Source organism: Glandiceps talaboti, chromosome 2, assembly GCF_964340395.1.
Source record: "Glandiceps talaboti chromosome 2, keGlaTala1.1, whole genome shotgun sequence".
NCBI lineage: Eukaryota > Metazoa > Hemichordata > Enteropneusta > Spengelidae > Glandiceps > Glandiceps talaboti.
In genome coordinates, this window is record NC_135550.1 from 2,982,344 (window position 1) to 3,007,547 (window position 25,204).

Genomic DNA, 25,204 nt, shown 5'->3' on the forward strand with positions numbered 1-25,204 from the left:
AGAAGTAATACACAGTAGAAGTATATACTACTGAACAATTGCTTTTATATGATATATAGGTTATGATGATATGTTGGACGAGTGCTAAAAATCAATGTGAGGCAACATATGCCGAGTCCTTATTTGTAACTAAATACATTGCAAAAGATTAATAAATGTGTAAAAGCTTTGTTATTGTACATACAATAACAAACATTTTACACATGTTTAGTGCACCGATACACATCAGTACAAGTACAGATTACAGTGTTTTCTCTCATATCAGGAAACCACAGTAACATAAAAGATGAAATTAGATAAAACTGGTATAGTTTCATATGCATTAACTATACCACGATTTTGTACCATGTACCATGATTGTGTAAAACTGACATAGTTCTTCATGTGCCATGATTTTGATTGGGAACACCAATTAGATGAGTGGGGAACTTATGTAGATTTTATCACTTGCCCTTTATAGCAAACACACTGGTGTAGAAGTCCCATGTAGCCCCATGAGATGCATTTGATGGGACTATAAAAAGTACACTTACCCTTTCAAAATCATCCCTATACGGCATATAACCAAGTTCTTGTTGTTCAGGTAAAGTCATTTCCACTGGTGTAAATGGAGTTGTTAGTGAAGGTGACAAAGGACCTAGAGAGAATATGAGTAAAGTGATACATTTTATTATGATTTGGATATTAACTTATATATCTAGTCTAGCCGTTTTTTATTTATTTTGCCATAATATGGGGATATCATATTTTAGCATTTATACCCACAGACACTGCCAATTAGTCAGAAAGTGTGAGTAAATATCGGTAAATGTTGGTTAATAAGACATGTAGAGTGTAGTTTTTGTTTACTGATGTCTGTTACAACCACTAGCAATGTATTTTTTCACAATGCTGTTGAGTTTTGTTCACCTAGTGACTACGCTCGCCATAGGCTACGTGCTATCCATGTCTCTTTATGACGTCATAAAATCCCGTGGTCTAGGTGGGACCGGAAATACCCGAAAACTCTCGAAGTAAATCCGAAGGGAAGTGACTGAAAAAGGGTCATTTTAAGGTGTTTGCAGACGCTTTTGAAAAGTTTTAAAACCAAAATGCATTTCACAAACATGTCGTCTAGCAAATTAGCGATAGTGAATGTGAGCATTTTGAATCACCTTTAAAAAGCGTTGTCTTTAATAGCTATGTCTTCGGAAGATGATACAATATTATGGAGTTTTACACATACGCATCAACATGGGGTATGTCACACTTCAATATAGTTCATATATGGTCAAAAAATCAAGGTAGTTTCTAAGAGCACCATAAGTGTAAACTTGAGTAACTACTGGTTATAAACTTATCATGTAGTATTCATATTACACACCAAATTTCTATGCAACGATATGTTTACAATTACTCAATGACTTCAATACCATGGGTTGGAAAGAAACAAATCTTGTGTGTGTTGTGCACATCATTATACCATGTGTTTTTCCTGAGTGGGATTTGTCTGACAACAATCTTTATGTATCTAAACTGTATCCCCTATAATGGAATGTCAGTGACACACAATACATACATTTACACTGCAATATACATTCTACATATCTTCAGACCTCACGTTATACAATTTTACTGTCCGATTTGAACTGTCTTATATTTTTGACAATTCTCTGAAATTCTATAACACAATATCACTTTCATGTATTTTTTGGAAACACCATTTGGGTTGATTCATTGCATTGCTTTGACTGGCTTTGACTGGGAAGCCACACCTGTCCTAGCTGGATGCTATAAAAATACCGCCAATGACGTTGTAGCACAACTGTATTAAAAATGTTTATCCATATGCTAGGCCATGCTAACAATAGGTGTTCATTTGCTGAATGACTATCCAGTTGACTATTCAACCATGTTGCTATCTTTGCGATATACGCGATCATTTGACTGTTGCTATGGGCGTGGTCATCTTGTTAGATATATTTGCAAGCATTTTTGTTTGTTTTTGTTCACTTGTGTATGAATTCCTGATATTATCTTTGCAATGTTTGTGATCATTTGGTTGTTGTTATGGGCATGGTCTTGTTGCTAGGCATATTTGCATACATTTTAAAATGTTTATTCATTTGTCTTTTGATTCTCATTATCTTTGCAATATATGTGATCATTGGCTGTTGCTAAGGGCGTGGTCTTGTTGCCAGGCACATTTGCATACATTTTTTTGAATGTTTATTCATTTATCGTTCAATTCCTGTTGTTATTGTTGCAAAACATGTGATTATTTGGCTGTTGCTATGGGCATGGTCTTATTGCTAGGCAACTCTACATACATTTTTGGAATGTTTACTCACTTGCCTACCACATGATGTTGTTATTTGACCAAAATATACTGCCATTTGGTTGTTGCTAAGGGCATGATCATGGTTGCTATGGCCCATTTTGTCAAAATGTTTTGAAGAAAATCTGCAGAATAACACTTTCAGAAACATCTCACCAAGTTTCAGACTCATCGACCAAGTACTTTTTGAGATATAAGTTTTTGACCAAAAATGAACATTTTTACTGCTTAATATTCTTTCATCCATACATCCCTAGATGCATCCAAATTAAATTTCAGCCAGGCTGCCCAATCTGCTTAGTGGTTTTGGAATTATAGATTTTTGACCAAAAAGACACATTTTTATCCCTAATTTGCATATCACTGATGGGACCATCATGTCATGAACAATTCTTAGTAAAACACCCTGAAGAATGTTTCACCCAAATTTCAGCCCAATCTACCCAGTAGTTTTTGAGTTTAAGTTTTTTGACCAAAAATCACATTTTTTTTACCCAAATCACAAACCGGTGGTAAGATCATTCGTATTTGAACAATTTCCCAACTAGACACCCAAGGTAATGGACCCACCAAATATTATGGCAATTGGTTTAGCTGTTTTTGACTTTAACCATTAAGTTGTTTACACACACACACACACACACACACACACACACACACACACACACACACACACACACACACACACACACACACACACACACACACACACACACACACACACACACACACACACACACACACACACACACACACACACACACACACACACACACACACACACACACACCACATCATGCCTATAGCACTACTGAACCTTATCTTTTCAGTTGTGCTGAACATATTCACAGTACATATAGATATTGGTGTTTCAGTAAGAAACTTGCTGTATTTTGATGAAAATACCACCATGCTTATCATATTTAGTGAACGTTAATCTTTATGGTCCAGATATGGGTGTTGCAGACTGAGATGTACAGCGGAAGGGGCCCAACTTTAGGAAGGCTCGTAAGATGTACTACCAAAATCCATATCTGGGCTACAGAAAGGTTTTATCATATACCATGTAGTGGCAAGGAAACATCATTTGACTCACATACATTGGCAGTGAAATATTACTTTACTCACAAAAAATGTAAAAATATTGACAACACTAAATCACTGAGCGAACAGCTATCGATGAGCTTGCCATATCTGGGCAAAGTCATTCGCGCAAACCAGAGTTATTATTTCTCCCACTACATTTCGAAACAAAACTCTAGCATCTTACCTCACGTATACGTAATACATATTCATAAGCAATGAAAGTCCGTCTCTCAAAGAATGCATTTCAGATAACAGTGGCCTCATGTTATAGCGAATTATTGCAACTGCCGCAAAGTTCACAGCAAAGCAGAAAAACTACAGGGTATTCACACATACAACTTTCCCAAAAAGAAGTCCTACAAACTATAATTGGGGAGTACAACAGAAATGATGGACATTCACACGGCGATTTTTTAACGTTGTAGTAAAAAAATCTGTGGTTAGCGACAATGATCAACTGAGTTCAACACAGCTAGCTAGCATGAACAGCCAACATTGTACAGATGCATGCACTGAGTCAATGTGAACGAGCGATTCAAAAGACCCGAGTAAAAGTTACTAGTCTCATTTAAATCTAGGATAACCAATATTTGACGGCGTTAAAGAGTATAAAGTAAAAACGGGGAAAGATTTGTCGGACATTTACATTACGGGCAGATAAACGGGTACTGTACAGAGTATTTATACTAGTCCGGGTGATGAATGCTGTCATCTAGACGTTCTTAACTCACTCGCCCGAACAAACTGTGCTAAAAGGCCGTACTTAAAGTTAGCATTCAGCACAGGTTTAGTTCCTTGTAAAATCAAGAGTTTGGTAAACAACACTTCAATAACTACAAGTTGTGAATGGAGTTAAAATTATCTCAAGTGAACTCGCTTGAATCAGCCAATCTTGGCTTGTTGTAAACATGGCCCTATTGAGATAATCCATGTTGTAACCTACTTCGGTACTTGCTACAAACTCACGATTGTATCAGACTCCTGGTCTGACGGTACAACAAATCCATGCTCTCACAAACCCTGCTTGACACGTTGAGGCAGGATTTATACATCATTATTTTATGTTCATACATGTATCAATCCAATCTTGTTTGTAGGATGGCAAAAATACAATTTCAGCAACAAGAACCAAACTTGGCCAAGTCAGTTTTCTGTTGACCTACTAGGCTTTTGCCAAGGCATTAGCAGTATATCACATGGTATGCAAGGGGCAATCTGATTGGTTGTAGTGTTTACATACAAAACAAATAAATTAGCTATGCCATAAATACGGATATAGTATATGAATGCATCCAAGTCCAGTGGGAGGCTCGTTAAGAATGTTGCTGTAAAACAGGCCATGGTTTGTGACAATGGGCAAAGTGGGTATATGATATACTGGGTATATGATATTAATATTTATCAAATATGATAACATGGCTGATATTTGATGAGTGTAAATGTAACAAAACAGAAACAGACAACTTGATTGATAGCTTACCATCAGCTGGTGTTGTATGGTCAATCACCTTAGTACAAAAGTTTGGTGGAAGAGACCCTGAAACAGAGAAAAGTCTAATAAGCATATGTTTCTACTTCACTCAATACTATAAAACTACTGTAACAGTAACAAGAAATATGGTCACAAATGCTAATATTCAAGCACTGCAATGCAAGCCTGAACCCAATCTGATTAAAATCTGATGTGGTGAAAGTGGCTAGATGTCTTTACCTCTATTTCCACTGTTTTGTGTCTTTTTGTTTTGTTTCGGGTGATTGCCGCCTTCCCAAATCTGACCCTGTGTAATAGAAAGTCTCTTTGAATCTCATGCTTTTGAGTGGCCAATCAGGATGAGTGTTACATTGGCAGCTGCACCCATTGGAGAAAATGAAGAAAAACCCCAAATGTACACATGGAGGATTGCGTTGATGGTGGCAGTGCCATCTCTCAAATGATTTTTAAAGAAGTATGCTGATTGGTTCATGCATAGACCCTCCACCCACAGGATACGCAACTGCGGTAAACATCAAAGGATCTCTAAATTTTTATTGTACGATGTTTGTTTGCATACATTAAGCTAAATAAGCATTTCCTGTCCGTTTCCGAGTTGTTTACACTCACTGTGACTCAGTGAGAGTTGCTAGCTATCTGACATGTTTTTAACTAAATTTTCCAACCATTTCGAAGTTTACAACTGGTTGAAGACCCCAACAAGATATATAGTATTTTAGGTAACTGCATACATAGTCTTGTCGTGTATTTTGTTGTTCTATGGCATGAAAAGAAGAATTGATTGCGTAAGCTGTCCATTATTTGCGATTGTTGCAGTACGCTTTGAGTACAGTGTTTCAATCGGTTGTTGGGTTTTTTTTTAAACACATGGCTATAAAGTATCTGTATCTGTATCTGTATGAATGCCGTTATCCGCTTGTTTAACTATCGAGTCCTTCCTTGTGTATACATAGCTGACAAAAATAAAAAATCGTCGTCAAAGACACCAGAAAATTCATGATCCTCACTGGAAGACGCCATGCCATGCCATGATGTGTTGTGGTTATCAACATAAATTAGCATAACCACGTATAATCTCTTCTCGTCTTTTGCGAGATTTTACATGCGATTTATGTAGCGTTGTGAGGTTTTTACATCCCGGACAGGAAGTCTGCATTACCGTTATACGTAATCGGATTAATCATAAATAATGTATGCAAACGCACATCGCTTGTTAATGCCGCAGTTGCATATCCTGTGGGTGGAGGGTCTATGGTTCATGAAACGTGTCAAGATCCTTGAGATTTACATAAACAAGATTTCTATTCCACAGGGTCAGATGTGGGAAGGTGGCGATCACTGCACCAGGAACAAAACAAACAACACAAAATGATGGAAATAGAGGTAAATAAAAACATCTAGCGGCTTTCACCTCATCAGATTTTAATCAGATTGAACCTAGCCTGTCTAACAACACTTTTGGATCTAGTGAGAGAGATTATACAGGAAAAGTTATATTTGTATTAGAGTCTCAGTTTGGTAAATGATATCCAAGGGTATCACATATATTTATAACTGTACACCCCAACAATATCTAGTCTACAGACAACTTATAGACACACAATTGTCAAACACTGTACACCCCAACAATATCTAGTCTACAGACAACTTATAGACACACAATTGTCAAACACTGTACACCCCAACAATATCTAGTCTACAGACAACTTATAGACACACAATTGTCAAACACTGTACATCCCAACAATATCTAGTCTACAGACAACTTATAGACACACAATTGTCAAACACTGTACACCCCAACAATATCTAGTCTACAGACAACTTATAGACACACATTTGTCAAACACTGTACACCCCAACAATATCTAGTCTACAGACAACTTATAGACACACATTTGTCAAACACTGTACACCCCAACAATATCTAGTCTACAGACAACTTATAGACACACATTTGTCAAACACTGTACACCCCAACAATATCTAGTCTACAGACAACTTATAGACACACATTTGTCAAACACTGTACACCCCAACAATATCTAGTCTACAGACAACTTATAAACACACAATTGTCAAACACTGTACATCCCAACAATAACTCGTCTACAGACAACTTATAGACACACAATTGTCAAACACTGTACATCCCAACAATATCTAGTCTACAGACAACTTATAGACACACATTTGTCAAACACTGTACACCCCAACAATATCTAGTCTACAGACAACTTATAGACACACAATTGTCAAACACTGTACATCCCAACAATAACTCGTCTACAGACAACTTATAGACACACATTTGTCAAACACTGTACACCCCAACAATATCTAGTCTACAGACAACTTATAGACACACAATTGTCAAACACTGTACATCCCAACAATATCTAGTCTACAGACAACTTATAGACACACAATTGTCAAACACTGTACACCCCAACAATATCTAGTCTATAGACAACTTATAGACACACAATTGTCAAACACTTTACATCCCAACAATAACTGCAGTCTACCTACCTCTTCCTATATTGCCTATAAGATACATGAGTTCATAATGTTCCATGACTTCTGCCGGTGTCTTTGTCTGAACATTGTCTGATATGTCTTCCCTGCAATGCAATCAATAGATATCAGTCACTAGCAGTGAAGAAATCAAATCCACCACCTGACTAAAGGACGACTCTTTCAACAAAATTACACTCTAATTCTAGACACATAATTCAATTTAATAAGTACAGACCAAAATCAACACAATCTACTTTGAATAGCATACTAAACATATTGATTTATGTCACTATTTTTTTTTTTATTAGTTTGGTTTTTGAGGATTTTTTTTATGTATTTTCTTGAAAATTCCTGGTGTACTTCTTTATATGGGCCTTGAGCCTGATCCAAATAATAAATAATAAATAAAATAAATAACTTTTCTATAAAAAAAAGAAAAGGAAACTTCCTGTTGTAACCACAGTACAATGAGGACTATGTTCTAAGAACAATTTTCCCCCACATAACAAGTATTATCTATAATAAAATAAAGACCACAAACATAACAAGTATTATCTATAATAAAATAAAGACCACAAACATAACAAGTATTATCTATAATAAAATAAAGACCACAAACATAACAAGTATTATCTATAATAAAATAAAGACCACAAACATAACAAGTATTATCTATAATAAAATAAAGACCACAAACATAACAAGTATTATCTATAATAAAATAAAGACCACAAACATAACAAGTATTATCTATAATAAAATAAAGACCACAAACATAACAAGTATTATCTATAATAAAATAAAGACCACAAACATAACAAGTATTATCTATAATAAAATAAAGACCACAAACATAACAAGTATTATCTATAATAAAATAAAGACCACAAACATAACAAGTATTATCTATAATAAAATAAAGACCACAAATATAGTTGCAGTAACCAGTTTATTATCAAGATATTAATGTGGAAAACTCACCAACTACCAAAGCCATATTGCTCTATACCGTCTAACATCAAAAGTTCTTCATTTGCCGTCCAGTCACCACAAAAAATTGAAAAGTTACCATTGTCCTAAGAAAGTCAAAACAGACATAACATTGAAAGTATGATAACAAAAGGAGAGGCAACAAGTTACATCTTGTTTTAGGAGCCAACTCATGTGTAGCTAATAACATCCCACACACTCATTGTTTGTAAACAAAGGGTGATATTGGTATCAAGCAAAACCAGTCAAAACCGCTAGCACATGTTTTAGACAGCATCCTACTTCTGGTGAGTCAGTTAAACTATGCAACACTTCCTCTCAGCCAACATTAACAATAAAAACAATTAGAATGATTTGGTATACACAAGAATAAAAAGTCATATCAACCAGTCAATGAAAGACTTTAAATTCCTGCTTGATATCGATAAAAAGAGTGAAATGTGAATTAGTGTATGAAATGACTTTTATCTATACCCTTAACGTCTCTACCAGCATAAGTGAAAAATCAAAAAATTAAATTTTCTATTATGGAAATCAAAAATTTAATTTTCTAATGAAAAACATTACAAGATGTTTATATTCAGTGTTTTTATTAAGGGTAGAAAATTGACAAATGGCCTTGATTACCATCAAGGATGAGATCCACCTCAAATTTTGATAAGCATGAACTCTTTATCCAGGCATTGTACTACATCCACCCATTTCCCCTTCACATCAGCCTGTACGGAACTACCCTTAGGCAAAACACTGATATGACTACATAGCAATTTTTTATATTGTTTAGTGTAAATTAGCAAGGAGTTTTATCAGACTTTGAAAAACTGGCAGTCTTTCTTAGGCAAAAGAAAATATAAATTAAGCACAAACACACATATAAATACATAATGGCAAAATAAGTCCAATTTTAGTCCCAATTCTTCAGCTCAATTGTTCTTCCAGGAATATTTTCATGGAGGTGGGAATAAGTTGGGTAGCCAAAAATAGCATTTTCATAAACTGACTTATTTATGGTTGGAACCTACTATTTGGACAAATCCCACACTGTGTGTGGTGGGGAGGGGGGTGTTTACCCCCCTAAGCTAAATAAAGCTGATACACTAGTGTTGTTGTTCTCTTTCATAAATAGTCTTTGTTAGTAAAATCACTCAATAACACTTCCAGGCTTGTTATCAGAGATGCAAATTAATCATAAGGTATGGTGATATCAAACCAACTATGCTACAACCTCAATAACTGTCTCCTTGGAATCAGTGAATAAACAGCTGAGCAGACATAACCCATGGGTCAGACAATTTTCCACACAGAATCATATTTTAATTTGACCACATCTGGTTCAACAGAACTTGAAGCTATATATAAATTTGTTTTGAGGCCCAACATATATTCCAAATGAAATTTCAGTACTGGAATATAGGAGTGTCACCAAGAATTTGTTTATATTAACGATATTTTGAGCTCATACAAAAATAGCCATCATATCTGCATTAACTATATACTATTACTACATGTAACTACCAACATAGGGTAAATAAATTTATACCTTTTGCCTTTTAAGTTATAGCTTGGATCTCAATATTTCTAAATATTTCTCAATCCCACTAATAATACATAGCACCTTACAGCACAGTGGTTTGTTTCTTAGTTTGTTTCCAGCTCAAGTACTATCAATGTTTCTAGTAACGTGCAACACTGCCCTCAATGAAATATGAGAGCCAATCAAACATAATTCATGAATTCAGCTGCCACATTTACCAATGTCATAGCTTATCTAAAATACAATCACCATGGCAACAACATGGAAATAATCCCACTTAAAAGGAAGTCATTTGATAATTTGTTGGTTGCCTTTACAATGCAAATACATGTAATTTGAAAGCTCAAATATGTGTAATTGAAGGTGCATTCCCTAAACAAGACATATTTGCCCTCTAGCCAAAGTCGAGAGATGTTAGTAAATTTGTATCTATTGTGAGCTATGTGCTTGCAGCTTAGTCAGCATGAAAAATTGTTGTACCACAGTAATAACCATCACAGCCTCATCACTCATTAGTAATTTAAATATATAACTGTCTGTTTTTCCACTATGATTTAATTTATCATGGACTCTGTAATCGAAATTCAAGTCTTAATTTCATAGACAGAGGTCAAATATGTTGTAGGCTTTCAAGTTGTAATTAGATCCCACTGCTAGTATTTCAACTGTATCTCTACAATGTGCCAATTAGTACATAGTAGCAGAAAATACAAACATAGCAGTATATATATATATGTACATGTATGTGATACAATGTACATTCTTTTTATAGCTGTTTGAAATTTTATAACATTGGTATTTTTAGTAACTCAATTAGTAACTCAAATTTCTGACCTCTACATCATAAATGTGTACAAACTTGTCATTTTTTTTTCGTGTTATTCACATATTTTCATTACTAACTAGGTTGCCAGACTTCTCAACAATGTATTTGAGCAATGAAGCCCTACCACTAGATATGAACACCTCCCACCACAACAATGCTTTGCAGCTGATTAACATGCACAACATAAGCAATATAACCAGATGGTTCAATAAGTAGAACGTACCATTTTTGTTTTGGGGAAGGAGACAACGTCCTGCAAGTAAAATAATGCTTGTCTATAATGCTTTTTCTTTTTCAGAAAAAAAGTCCATGCATTTTGAGGATGTAGTAACAGTAATTATTATTCAAAAGGTCACATGTACAGCAATTCCTATTGTGTGTTTTTTTATCATTGTTGACATAGAATATTACATTATATAGTTATGTTTGCATTTAATAAAACACATTTCTTGTAAAACCTTGAAACTGCATAGAAAACATTAATAACACGACAACATATTACAAACTTAGGGATACCATGTGTAACATTCAAACGCTCTTACAAATCGCAATCCTCGACGAATAATAATAAATATGTGTATATTTTAACACCACGTTACATTTTTATGAATTCCATCCCTATTTCAAAATGGTAGCAACTCAACACCACACGGCCTTATCGCCGGCTGCAAATTCGTGGAGTATTTTACAATTTCACTTACTATTAATTGATATCGGTGGCCTTTTCTGTGCTTTCCTATTTCAGCACCACCAGAAAAACACTGGAAAATAAAATGAAAATTTTCGAATGATTTCACAGTAAATTTTAGAGATAAATTTCGTTGCAAACATTGGAATAAAAAGTGTTGAATTTGAGTTTGCATACATAATGAGGTGACGTAGAATGGAGGTCATACTTGCCTGTAAACAAAGGTCGAAGTCGTTGCATTCAGCGCATTTCACCCGTATTCCGCGAATATCTTCTTGGCAATAATTACAATAATATTTAATGTTATTGTCTAAAATAAAGAATATTGTGAAGAGGTCAGATCGTAAAAGACATGATACTTTAAACACAAAATTACCGAGAAATTTCAGAAAGTCTCCACTCACCCGCCATTTTGGTGGCCTTCCCTGTGTGCAACGAAGGCCTATGACGTCACAAGAACCATAATGCACCGCTGTAAAAGCATTTCTCGCCTATCTACATATGAAAGTGCAGACACTCTAGATTCATCTCATGCATAGATACCACGTCCCTGCGCAAAGCTAGTCATAATTATCTTTATCATGACCCTAGATACGGCGTAGTTCGTTTTCATTGGCTGTCAAATGTCAAAACCAGCCTTCGAATGATTCATTTTCCAGTCAATATTGAAAGCCACGTCTCATCTCAAGCCACAATCTAAGCTGCGTCGCTGTTTTCTCCATAAAACACACTTCCTTTGATTTTCTTATTATTTCATACAGACTGAATAAGTGATTTACAGTTTCATTCGTTTAATTTTGTCTATTTTTTTTACAATAATAATGAAATATGCCTTTTAGAGTGGAATAGACAGTGTAATGATTTCGTGCGCAAAACGTAACCATAACACGCAAAAAAGTGACTGTAGAATAATTATAAAACAAAACAGATGTGCAATTATATTAAATTGATTTTGAAGTTACATTCATTTATTAATTAATCAAAATCGCTTTAAATCAAACATGTCTAGACTGTGAGATAGGTCATGTTGTTCAGCTCTATCAGACTTGATGTCTAGATTTAAGACGAATTTCCGACCACAGAGGACTACAATAAAGTAGAAATAACGAATAAGCTTGAGTTTATAATGGGATTTCAACGGCCTACTAGACAATACGTAAAATATAAACCTTTGGTGTCGTTTATACACCAGTAATGCTGTAGTAGACTAAATTTGGATTTTCACTGTTCATGAACTTGACAAAAAGTATGCACAGTACTCCTCGTTATGATATATTTTGAATTCCGATTCAGTTTGTCAGCAATTTGCAAAATGTCCGACTCTCAAAGCGGCTAACTACGCGACCAATATATTAGGCCTACAACCTAGGCTGCGTTTTTTCCCATACTTAACCACAACTAAAATGTTGTTATTCAATTGCTACGCTCATCTCCCAGACATTTTCTTCTATTTCATCACATGTAGTTATTGGCCTAACCTGTTATTAAACTGCAACTATCTTTCTAGTGACTAGCGGCAACGACGTACATGTCAAGTCTGTCTGACATTTTGAATGGATTTATCAGCGAAATATCCGTACATGTTGAGTATGATAATTAAATAGCTATAGGCGGGAACATGAAGAGGAAGCAGTGTAGTGAATATAGTTACGTGTCGCCATCATTCTCCAATAACACATCACAAGCCGCTATTTCAAAAATTTGTATAAACAAATATAAATCATTCATTTTGCTTAATATTCGTTCTTTTCATTTATTTGGTAAACTGTTATGTACGTACAAAAAATCACCAAGGATAACACAAGAAAGCGATGCCAGACACATTGTTTGTAATGTGGTCCTAAGATATGACTTGCAGAACTTTAACAAAATTGCAGAAAAGTGACATTATATTGAACATGCATAAAGGCGCAATCATTGTCTGTAGTCGCCAGATAAACTTAGTCAAAATGACTTCCCAGTTTCGAGTTGCTAATTACTAATGCAAACGTGTCATCATCACCCCCCCCCCCCAACCACCACTCCCCATCCACATCAGAACAATAAGAACAGCATGAGGTAGTCAAAGTAAAACGATTCGAGACAGGCACCTTGATCAAATCCAGTACTATTATCATGTAGTATGGATATCTATCTTTAATTTCAAGAGACAAAAAGCGGGTCAATGACCTGTGACAATAATATCGCTTTCGGTCTGAAACTCTGGAGATGAAATACAGTACATGTACGATGTTGTGTTGCCATAAGGGAGCCATCAGTAATTAGAATGGGGGATAAATAAGGGGTCACTTTTTCCAATCGGTTATCGAGGGAGGGCCATATTTTAGAAAATGGGATTAGAGTATAGTTACATTTTTTTTAAATGACTAACTGTATTGTCTAACTTAGCATTATTTTTTTATTTGGGTATCTATGCATAGTTGTATGCAAGCTCCATGCCATATAGCCAGTAGGTGCACACTTAGTGAGCCCTCAAAAATCAATATTATTTTGATTTTTGGCACTGTACTTTGCATTGTTACTAGCTATGTATATGTGGTGCTCAAAACATGTTTCATTTTTACTATAGTACACTAGTCTTGTAACCATGGTAATGATCAGTCCAATGTTGCCTTAAATTATGGCTTAGGGTTAGGGTTAGGTATCATAATGTCAGACCATATCATCAAATCAGTGCTGACAACCATATGGCATATAGTGAACAGTGTCTTCACATAAATGTAATGCGGTGGTAGTTGGGAAATAACCAATGGCTTTAACACTTTCAACGTGGTGGCAGCAGTGGGATTAATTCCTTTAAACCACTGATTTTGGGACTAGCGTCCTTTTCCATGTCTGACAACATTTAATCCATATTTTTTGAAACCGGGGAAGGGTCATATTTTAGAGAAAGGAAATTGAGGGAGGGTCACTTTTTAGCACGACAGAATCAGAGGAGGGTCAAATTTTACGCAACAGCCCGGGCCTGATTTCCCCCGGCCCTCCCCTTGTAATTACCGAAGGCTTGCAATTGACTATCAAAAATAAGGTTCAGAATCCACTTGATATGGTACATAAAATATTCTGTAGAAAGGAATTTATTATAATTGTAGAATTATACAACTACAAAATTTTGCGCAAAAAAACCTAATCGGTGACAATAAAATTACAGGTCAGAACATACAAGTTCCTAGCTGAAAAGTTTTCGAACTTTTTATGTGACAAAGTAGCTAAGTTCAGAAAGCGTTTAGATTCTATGTCTAGGGTACCACCTTTTATTGATTGTGGCAATTTGTGCACATTCTTTTACAGAATCCCACGTTACTAAGTCGATGTTATCGATGAATTCAAAATCCTGCAACCTTGATCCACTTCCAACTTCACTGTTGAAAATGCCGTGTCTTCCATATACACATCATCTCGTACTACTGACAATGTGACATAGTCAACGAGTCTTTCAGATCTGGTATTTTTCCACAGTGTCTCAAACATGCAATAGTTAAACCTTTGCTGAAAAAGACTGGATTAGATCCAGATTCATTGAAAAATGATGTCATTCATGAGTAAAGTCATTGAGAAGATTGTATTTCAACAATTGGATAACCATTGTCGAGCTCTCAGTTCTATTGCAAATTTCAATCAGCCTATCGGAAATCCCATAGCACAGAAACAGCTTTGTAAAGTGCAGAATGACGTCATGCTTTCGATAGATAAACATTCAGAAGCAATTTTCGCTCTTTTGGATTTGAGTGCTGCGTTTGATACCATGTTTATCATACCATTCTATTGGAAAGGCTGGAGACTGGTTTTGGCATCAAAGGACTAGCACTGAAATGATTTGCTTCGTACTTGAAAGGAAGGACTCAAGAGTGTTATGATAGATGGAGTTTCATCAGAACCACGTGAACTTTTATATGGAGTTCCACAAGGCAGAGTTTTGGGCCAATACTGTTCACATTGTATTGCGCTCCCCTTGAGGACATCATGGAAAAACACTCGCTCAGTTTCAGAGAAGTATATCTAACCTGTAAAAGAGCCGAATACTCTAAATTACAAATCGAGGCCTGTGTAGATGAGATTCGTGAATGGATGGTCTCAAATAAACTAGTCCTGAATGACAGTAAAACAGAACTGATTCATTTGCATTCAAATTTCAGACCTCACAAACCTTTATTGGAACTCCGCGTTGGGTTGGATCAAATTGTACCATCTACCGTTGTGAGGAATCTTGGGTTTTATTTTGACAGTGTTGTTTTTATCACAAGGTAAAGTTTCACAAGTCTGCAAGTCAGCTTCGTTTGTTTTAAATCGCATTGGTCGCATCCGTAATGTTTTAGATCGCACAACTACTGAAAGACTGGTTCACACTTTCTTAACATCACGTCTTGACTATTGAGTCTGTATAGCAATCTCCATTACTATCTGCTTACAGCGCCGGTATACAGAACTCCGCCGCCCGTTTGGTCACTCGCACTCGCACTCGGAAACACGAACACATAAATGCCTGTCGTCCGAGATTTACACTGGCTCCCTGTCGTCCACCGAACTGAGTTTAAGGTTCTTATGTTCACATATAAATGTATTCATGGTCAAGCCCCAACTTATTTGTCGGATTTTCTCAAAGTCGTCAGGCCAGAAAGATTAACACGTTCTGCAGTCGCGACGAAACTTTCTGAACCGCGCTATGTCCAGGAGCATTATGGCAAACGCGCTTTTTCAGTCTCTGCTCCCAGGCTGCGGAACTCTCTGGATTCGTCTATTCGCAATGCACCTTCTAATAATATAATAATAACGACTTTTATTTAAAAAAGAAAAAGGGTGACCTTGTTAGGTCCAACCTAATCTTCCCAGGGGCCCTGAAGCAAATGTACACAATACGACAACAAAAACAAAACAATAAACACACATAAAAAATATTCTGTGTCTTCTTTCAAAGCACAAATTAAAACACACCTCTTTCGAAAAGCATATTTCTCCAGCATGGCTCAATGAAAGTATTTTATTCATGGTTGACACAATGTGTCAGTTTTATTAAATCGTTTTATAGTTTATTTTTAAGGGCATTGAGATTTTTATACAATTATGTAATGCGCTATATAAGAAATAAATATTAGTAGTAGTATTATTATTACATATTTGTAACTGTCAAATCTAACGTTGCCTCACTTCGTTGTTACCAACCACTTCTTACAGGGAATCACACTCGCTTGGCAAACTTAGAGGTATCAATGCACATTGACCAACAGGATGCTTGTAGATAGATTTATTTCACAGCTTAACGGCAAGTACAAGGCAGATAAGATCAAGATCTTTATGGAGGTATGATTCTGAAGGACTTCCTACCTCCATGGAGAGAACCAGTTCTCACCATATATTCATCCCTTACATTCTACCTTCCAAATTGCCCTCTCGGCTCTCCATTCTAGTACTATTAAAATGTAACATATATAGCACAGAAACTGGGCGTTTCTACATAATTATACAAAATATATTACAATTCTTATCCTAAGATTGCTGATTGGATTAAAATCTATCTCTCTGACGTGGACTTATTAATATTAATGAATTCTTTTATCAAGTTGCTTCAATACCCTTCTTTTGTCTTTAGCCCTGTATCAGCTCTTGAAATTGCAAAAAATTAATTATGCTACCAAGCGCCCTCTTTTCCACTGTACTACATCAAGCTGTCTGAGGACATATGGTTGACCTTCGCCTTTCCTATTGTATTGTAACAAGCTGTCTCAAGACATATTCTTTTATACTAGTGTCACAGCTGTTTGAGGTCAACCGGACATTTCTATATTTCTCAACTCAGTTACTATCAAATTATTATGTATGTAACACAATATATGGACTAGACTGCTAATATATTTACAGAAAGACCAGTACTCGATTTTTTTTTTACTTATACTATATATATATATATATATATATATATATATATATATATATATATATATATATATATATATATATATATAATAAGTTAACGGAGATGATAGACATCCACATTCAACTGTACAAATGTTTTCCAAATGGATGTGAATAGCTTCTACTAACTGCAATAAATCATCAATAACTACGAAATAGTAACAAGTGTTCACGCTCTTGACGTTTAGTCACAATGTGTGTATATGCGTGTGTGCGCACACGTACGTACGTGTGTGTGTATGTGTGTGTATATATATATATGTGTGTGTGTGTGTGTGTGTGTGTGTGTGCGCGCATGTGAGACTTTGAAAAAAAACATCAGAGTTAAACTGTTGAGTGATTATTGGAAAAATCGAAGTACTATTATAGTAATCCTATCTGAGATCACTCAACCACTCTTGTGGTGTGAGTCCTATATTGAAAGACGTAATTTCTATAAATTGGGCTTCAAATACAAATTAAAGTACTATATTTTAGATTTGATTTTGATTATCGATTACGCAGTCTGTAAGCTGTAATACCGAACATAATCCGTACATAGGAAGCAACAACAGGTGACAACTTTACATGTATATGGGCCATAACAACACAAGCTTCCAGTACACCATGGACAGTGGAAACACACAGACTGCACTTGAGACAACTTTATTAGAAAAGGACCTTGGTGTCTTCGTTGATACAGAACTGAAATTTTCTCCTCATGTACAGAAACAAGCAAATAAGGCAAATCAGATACTCGGTTTAATTAGAAGATCATTCACATATCTAGACAAAGAATCACTGAAAAGACTCTTCATTGCCCTTGTGCGTCCGCATTTAGAGTACGCCAATGTTGTGTGGTCACCACGTTTTGTTAAAGACTGCAATTTAATTGAAAATGTGTTACGGAGAGCAACAAAATTAATTGGAGGAATGAGAGACCTGAGCTACAGTGAACGTTTGACACGCTTAGATATTCCCAGTATGTCGTACAGAATGATGCGGGGCGATATGATAGAAGTATGGAAGTATCTTCATGGTAAATACTCTGCGAACCAGCATTTTTTCCAATGCGAAACACATAGTGCCACGAGAGGCCACCCACTGAAAGTTCGGAAGTCTTTGTGTCAGAAGTCAACTCGCGCCAACTTTTTTCCAAACCGGATCATCAATGCATGGAATAAACTGCCAACAAAAATTGTTACAGCGAATACTATCAACTCTTTCAAAAACACTCTAGACAGTCACTGGGCTGAATACAAATACATCATTAACATAAACTTGGATAGTGTTTGATTTATATACATGTTACTATTCGTGGAACTTTGGACTATGGACTGTTGAACATTTGATTTTTTTTTTACCTTTGATCGGCTCATAGGCTTTTAGCCTTTAAAGCTGTACATAATATGATATGATATGATATGTAGAGGTATGCACTTTCATGCATGAGGGTAAGTAAAGTTTATAATTGTGTTAATTGTTGAACACTGTTTCTATATGTTCATGGTACATCTTTGGCTGTACCACGTGATAACCAAATCGTCTAATATTCGTCCGTCCTCAGACTAGTTTCATCATCACCATCATAGCTAACGTATCCACCCTCGTCTTCCGTACTATCTCCTGAGTTTCGCTCTGAACCAATTTCTGTCACATAAAGAGATTGAAAGATTACGTAATACCCGATATCCTGCTTCAAATGCCGAAACTGAATTTTTCATGCCTCTAATCAAATCATGTGCGTGAGAATATTCACGACAGCTGTTTCACACTGAAGTTTATAACATTTTTACTCATGAATATTCAGTGTTCAACCATTGAATAATGTATTTATACTGTTTCCCATGATGCAATAGCCCTTAGCAAATATACCCTATAAATGCACAAGATCACTGAACTTGATGTTTCTCCGAGGCTGAAATCGAAAATAATTGTAGGTGATATAAAATCAAGAAATGACTCCGGAACTCATGTTTTATGAAAATGTATCTATTTCCTAGAGTGGCATTCCCCTTTAAGCAATCGTTTTATCATAGCCTATACTCTAACAAAGTATAGGCCCACTTGCTATCACTTTTCAAGTTTTAATCTCCTTTACATCGTTCATTTACAACCCATAACACAAAGTAAAGCGTTTTCTGTATGTACCACAATCATTTATATAGCATCCATATCAAGTGTAAAAGTGTACTGTTTCATTTGCTAATTGACCTCATTGTCATGCATTTCTCTAACTAGGTGGAGGCTTGGCGACATGTATAAACAGCGTCATGTCTGAACCCAAACACGGGAATTAACTTGATGACAATGCTGACCTTAACCTAAAGATTTGATAGTGGTGGAGATCCGAACCCGTTTCTCAACGTGGCCAATTGGTACTGGCTAGCCCCTTGCCTGCTAAGCGAGTTTACCCAATGTAAAGCTAGCGGGTTCCTCGTATAAATACTTATTTACCCAGAGAAGAACTTCTTCACGATTCTACTGATGTGGGAGTCAAGCGAGTGCCGACAGAGAAATTATTTAAGATGTCAAGGGAAAAGAACTTTCCCAGTCTAGGAATAAGACCGACGACGATACCACGTCCAATAGAGGATTTGTAACCATGAAAGTCTTCAAAATACCAAGTTTGAAACCATGACAAGCAAACAACATGCCGAGCTGTAGACGACTGACGATGAAGTTGCAATTCCGAAATTCAACAGATAGCGAATCAAGAACCATGAGAAGAGAAGAGAAGTATCAAATCAAACAACAGAGCTTGAACTATTTTATACGAAACTGAACTATTACGTGAACTCTGAACTATTAAACTATAGAGTGTTTAATTTGTCGCATTATACTATTTTGTCCATCCAATTACTTTAACTCTTTGAAAAAGATTTTGAGTAAAGTTTCAGTGTTGCAGCCAGAGGGGGTTTTCGGGTCATTTGACACATTTTTTAGACCTGACCCACAATTTTGGAAGTGACGGGTCATAGATGACCCACACTAAAATTGTATGCAAATATGTTTAGCAACATGACCACGCCTATAGCAACTGCATAATCATTCAACAAATATCTACCATGGATCAGCATGTGCATGGGTAAATATTTTTAAATACTGTACAGATATGCTACAACGCCATTGACGCTTTTTTAGATAAATATTAATGTCCCAAAAAAATTTATGATGACCCAGAAAAATGAAAGTCTCGGGACATTATGTCCCACTCTTCCAAAGACTGGCTGCAACACTGAAGTTTTCGACAAAACATTCCTATATGAATTTAGCTTTTCATGTTCGACAACTTTATGCGGAGGTCTCGTGGTCACTTAAAAAAATTAGGTGGGATACTGTTGCAGTTCGACAGAGAAAGCCGATTTCACTGGTTTATTGTTATGCCTGACGAGAATTCCTATCGACTAATATTCTACTTCTAGCCATCAAGCGCTTTCTTCCGGAGGGTTGGGAACGGGGTTGGGAGATATTTTAATTTCATGATGTGCCTGATCACATCGATATTGTGGGTTGGGAGGCATTGGTTTAGTGGTAATCGTTTTCTGGCCTCGAATTTCACCAATATTGTAAATTGAAGTTGCTCCTCTGTAATGTGTCCTATGATGTGAAATTTTCTTGACTACGCATACAACCACATATTATTGTCGACGATGATACGTACATTTCTGACAGAAATGATCACAATCATGTTTTGCATATGCCAGAATTGTATCTATGTTTTACTTTTAATTCTCAAAAAGAGAGGAGAGTGCCGTATTTTCATTTTTATTTTCTTTAATACGGCTTGGGACAACCACAGGCCTGTGGGTTATACTTCCATGCACAGACATGGGACAAGCCTTGGAGGAAAAAAAACAATGTCATTAATTTGTAATTACCGTGTTTGGGTTCAGACATGACCCTGTGTGTACATGTCGCCAAATACCTAGTTAGAGAAATGAATATGGCTCACATGGGTGTCAAGACAATAGGTACACTAATACTAGTACTGTATGTCTGGAGATGTCATTTTAAAGTTTAGTGTCCTTTGTTTCATCTCCATGACGATTACAACTATGCATGACCTATTTTCGTATGCGTGACTAATTGTAATTTAATTATTGTAACCATAGCGTCGTAGAGATTGAGCACTTGGCTTTTGACCGTCGAGCTCTGGTCGAGCTGTGAGCATCTGAGTCGACTTCTAGCTCTGGCCTTGGAGGGAGGCCGTTTTAGGCCGAACTCATCAGGGCTTTGATAAATAAAGTCTATAGTTCCAGTTTATACCACATATATCGTCTCGTATGCAGTTTATCATTCCACTACAAGTCTTGTGGATGATTTGAAAGATTTGATCATCACAAGACATACGATATTAGTGTACATATTGTCTTGACAACCATGTGAGCCATATTCATTTCTCTAACTAAGTGTTTGGTGACATGTATAAGCAGGGTCACGTCTGAACCCAAACACAGTAATTACAAATTCATGACAACATTATAAATTCCACAAGCTAGGCTTCTAAATACACCAATTGAAACAGTATACTTTTACACTTGATATGAATGCTATAAACGAGTGTGGCATATAGAGAAAGTGCTTTACTTTAGTATTACTAGTTGTAATATTAGAAATAGTAATTGTACTGTTTTAGCCGTCGTATCGTTGTTACTGAAGACATCTCAAACAAGATATTTGGGGGTTTTGCCGACGTTTTTACCACTTAGTGCCAGTGCATAACATCAGTATAGGGCTGTTGATTTTTGTAAGAGAAAGGGGATCAGCAAACATTAATTTAGAGGTTTCTACGACAACAATGGCACACTTATTACCAGTACATAATGCATGTACTCATCGACAACCTGCTCGTCCGATATAGTGTAAAATTTCTTTAAATATCTTCTCTTTCCTTTGTTTAATGAGTTACTTTTGTTGTGAAAATTGTATGCAATCCTCATAATAAAGTCCCATATGTTCAATTTCCACACCCTTACCGATATGCTGCCGGTATATCTTTCTTTTATTGACAATTTTGGCGGCGTCTCTGATCTCTTTAAGTGATACGTCATTCATCAGAACTCGTTCAGGATTATGGGCTCCATATGTAGGGTTTAGAATCATATTTAACTTGTCTTTATTTCGTTGTCGCAGAGGTACTACAGTTGGGCCATCAACATAAGATATTGCGGACGATTCGCTTCCCTTTCTTTTACCGTTCGATGTCCGTATGTACACTAAGTCTTCGTTATCTCCCTCCTCTCCGTCCGGAAGTCCTAATTCTCTTCTTGGGGCCCGATCAACACCAACCGTGTCTTTCCCACCCCACATAACGTAATGTTTCACATATCGTTCGTATTGTTCCTCACTATATCTGTTCCGTATCTTCTCAATTTGTTTCTTCTGCCTTTCAATCGACTCTTTGTGTAATTTTTCTTTTTTCTTCATTTCTTTCCCCTGTTCTTTCGATTTCTTTATTTGGAGCTCTTCTAGTTTAGTTAGCACCTTTTCATGCCTTGTTTTTCTATCCCTGCTGTTCATGTAAATAGACTGTAGCGAGTTCACCTGTTTGATCTCTTTATCGTTCATGATAATCTGTCGACGTTTAACCTTGCCTCCTCTCGTTGCACTTCGATCCATGTTGAATATGCAAGAAACTGTTTCAATTGATATCACCGATAAAAACCGTTAGACCACTCTGTTATACTGTGTAATTGTATATTCTCTCTTCTGCCATGGACACGACTTGTTCATAATGACCTTTAATAGATAAGAACATATTGAATGCGGGTCAGTTGCCAAGCGGAGATTCTGCAACTCTTTCATTCTTGTATAGCATACCAAAACACACTATAAGAAAGAACGACTATTAAATGGCGAGAGACTTGTTCGGCTAGTGTACCGAAGAACACATGACATTTGCCGTATTGTGGAATCTACGTGATCCGATCGTTTTGAACATTATCAGAGGTCATGTCAGGACAGTTTCCATGTATGTTAACTTATAGCCATCTAGAATGCTATCAATTTAACAAAGTCTATTAAGGCACTATCGAGTGTATATATGACCGTACAATAAAACTGAATTGAGCTGAACTTTTGGCACGACCTGTTGCAGAACAACTCATGCAAATACTCCAATTCACATGAGTGAATACTCAATTTATCACAATATGGTAGTAAGTTGAGACAAAAACTCCAAACATATCGAATCCTCGTGGATTGGAAGTTACATCCGGTGGTAAGTTACCACTGGTAACCATGACCCACTTGTACAGACTTTAGAAACTATCTCACAAAACAAACAAAGCACTTACCAAAAGGTGAGTCGTGGTACTTTGGAGAAGTTTGTTGAATTTGTAAAGTAGTTAGATTATTCTTGAAACCTAGGATTCCTCCGTATCCAAGAATTCCCCAATAAGTGTCTGCTTTCAAAATGAACCAATTCTATAAAGACTTGGTCCTATAATTATTGCTGGGAAGTGAACAGACAATAAACATTGACATCGTCGGGTTACCTTGATTACTTAGATGACCCCTCAGTCATGCGTATTGTCAGACGAGAATGTATGAATGGAAATAACGGCTCTTTATACCATTCATCAGTGTACCACAATCGTCACTCTTTTTGTGTTAACAGTAAACGGGTGTGTGTTTTTATCACCTTGGTAACGGTATATTATGGTTCCTACTTACAGGTAGTTGGACCAGTTTGTTTGTGTGGTATGTGTGATCGTTGAAGTACGTGCAGACCACTGATAATAATAAGACTAAGTAGCCACGTGACCAGTACCAAACCTTTTAACTCTACTTGAGGCGAACCCGAGTGACGTTTTCGTGTTTAAGCACACAGAACACAATAAATCATATATCTTACAATAAAGAGAATTTTATTTTCTTTATTCTCCGATTAATAAAGACTGGTTGATAAGGCTAATTCCCTGACAACGACTAAACATAGACTAATAGGTGAAGCCATAACTACCGGCCATTACTGCACGATCTGGTCGGTTCGGAGTAGTCATGTCTACAGAGAAATCTCTTAACAAGTTACACATGGAACAGTGTCCCCGTTTTTGTCGTATTACTCAAAGCCTCAGACCACTGTAGAGTCAAACCGTATAAGTATTCTGATAATAAAACCATATACATCAAACGGACAGTATATCAAGGTGAAGAGAAATGCAAAACCCTTTCCTCCCCTAATAAAATAGTCCCTCCTCCTTTAACGACGTATTCCTTTCATAAAATGTCCTGATTGTATTTTTCAAGGGCTACGGCCCTATTACACTCGACAACAGTGAACGAACATGTAAAATAACCATAGGCACTGAGTATCCAATGTCTATGGTATAACACACTGGTGGAGTATCCAACGTCTATGGTATAATACACTAGTGGAGTATCCAACGTCTATGCTATAATACACTGGTGGAGTATCCAACGTCTATGCTATAACACACTAGTGGAGTATCCAACGTCTATGCTATAATACACTAGTGGAGTATCAAACGTCTATGCTATAATACACTAGTGGAGTATCCAACGTCTATGCTATAACACACTGGTGGAGTATCAAGTGTCTATGCTATAATACACTAGTGGAGTATCAAACGTCTATGGTATAATACACTAGTGGAGTATCAAACGTCTATGCTATAATACACTAGTGGAGTATCCAACGTCTATGCTATAACACACTAGTGGAGAATCAAGTGTCTATGGCATAATACACTAGTGGAGTATCCAACGTCTATGCTATAATACACTAGTGGAGTATCCAACGTCTATGCTATAATACACTAGTGGAGTATCCAACGTCTATGCTATAATACACTAGTGGAGTATAGTGTCTATGCTATAATACACTAGTGGAGTTT

At 36.3% G+C, this 25,204-nt stretch overlaps 3 protein-coding genes across 3 annotated transcripts in view; 1 reads left to right on the plus strand and 2 right to left on the minus strand.

Moving 5' to 3' along the window:
• Window positions 1–11,877, minus strand: part of LOC144453358 (transcriptional adapter 2-beta-like) — a 32,169-nt gene extending 20,292 nt beyond the window's left edge. Inside the window, exons 1-8 of the mRNA XM_078144631.1 lie at window positions 11,858–11,877; window positions 11,666–11,763; window positions 11,467–11,526; window positions 10,989–11,018; window positions 8,397–8,491; window positions 7,428–7,519; window positions 4,884–4,940; window positions 534–637 (exon numbers count right to left, since the gene is read on the minus strand). Of these exons, the coding sequence (XP_078000757.1) occupies window positions 534–637; window positions 4,884–4,940; window positions 7,428–7,519; window positions 8,397–8,491; window positions 10,989–11,018; window positions 11,467–11,526; window positions 11,666–11,763; window positions 11,858–11,864 (543 nt within the window). The 5' untranslated portion in view covers window positions 11,865–11,877. The remainder of the gene's footprint in view (window positions 1–533; window positions 638–4,883; window positions 4,941–7,427; window positions 7,520–8,396; window positions 8,492–10,988; window positions 11,019–11,466; window positions 11,527–11,665; window positions 11,764–11,857) is intronic.
• A 6,092-nt stretch (window positions 11,878–17,969) lies between these two features.
• LOC144453534 (uncharacterized) lies at window positions 17,970–18,731 on the plus strand. Its single transcript, XM_078144848.1, has 2 exons — window positions 17,970–18,381; window positions 18,724–18,731. Exons 1-2 carry the CDS (start codon window positions 17,970–17,972, stop codon window positions 18,729–18,731), a joined length of 420 nt encoding a protein of 139 aa, XP_078000974.1.
• LOC144453508 (uncharacterized) lies at window positions 18,063–23,957 on the minus strand. The gene is made up of 3 exons (XM_078144821.1): window positions 23,642–23,957; window positions 22,322–23,084; window positions 18,063–18,992 (listed from the first exon to the last, which is right to left on the minus strand). The coding sequence occupies exons 2-3, from the start codon at window positions 22,962–22,964 to the stop codon at window positions 18,889–18,891; spliced, it is 747 nt and encodes a 248-aa protein (XP_078000947.1). The 5' UTR covers window positions 22,965–23,084; window positions 23,642–23,957; the 3' UTR covers window positions 18,063–18,888.
• Between the last annotated feature and the right edge of the window lie 1,247 nt (window positions 23,958–25,204).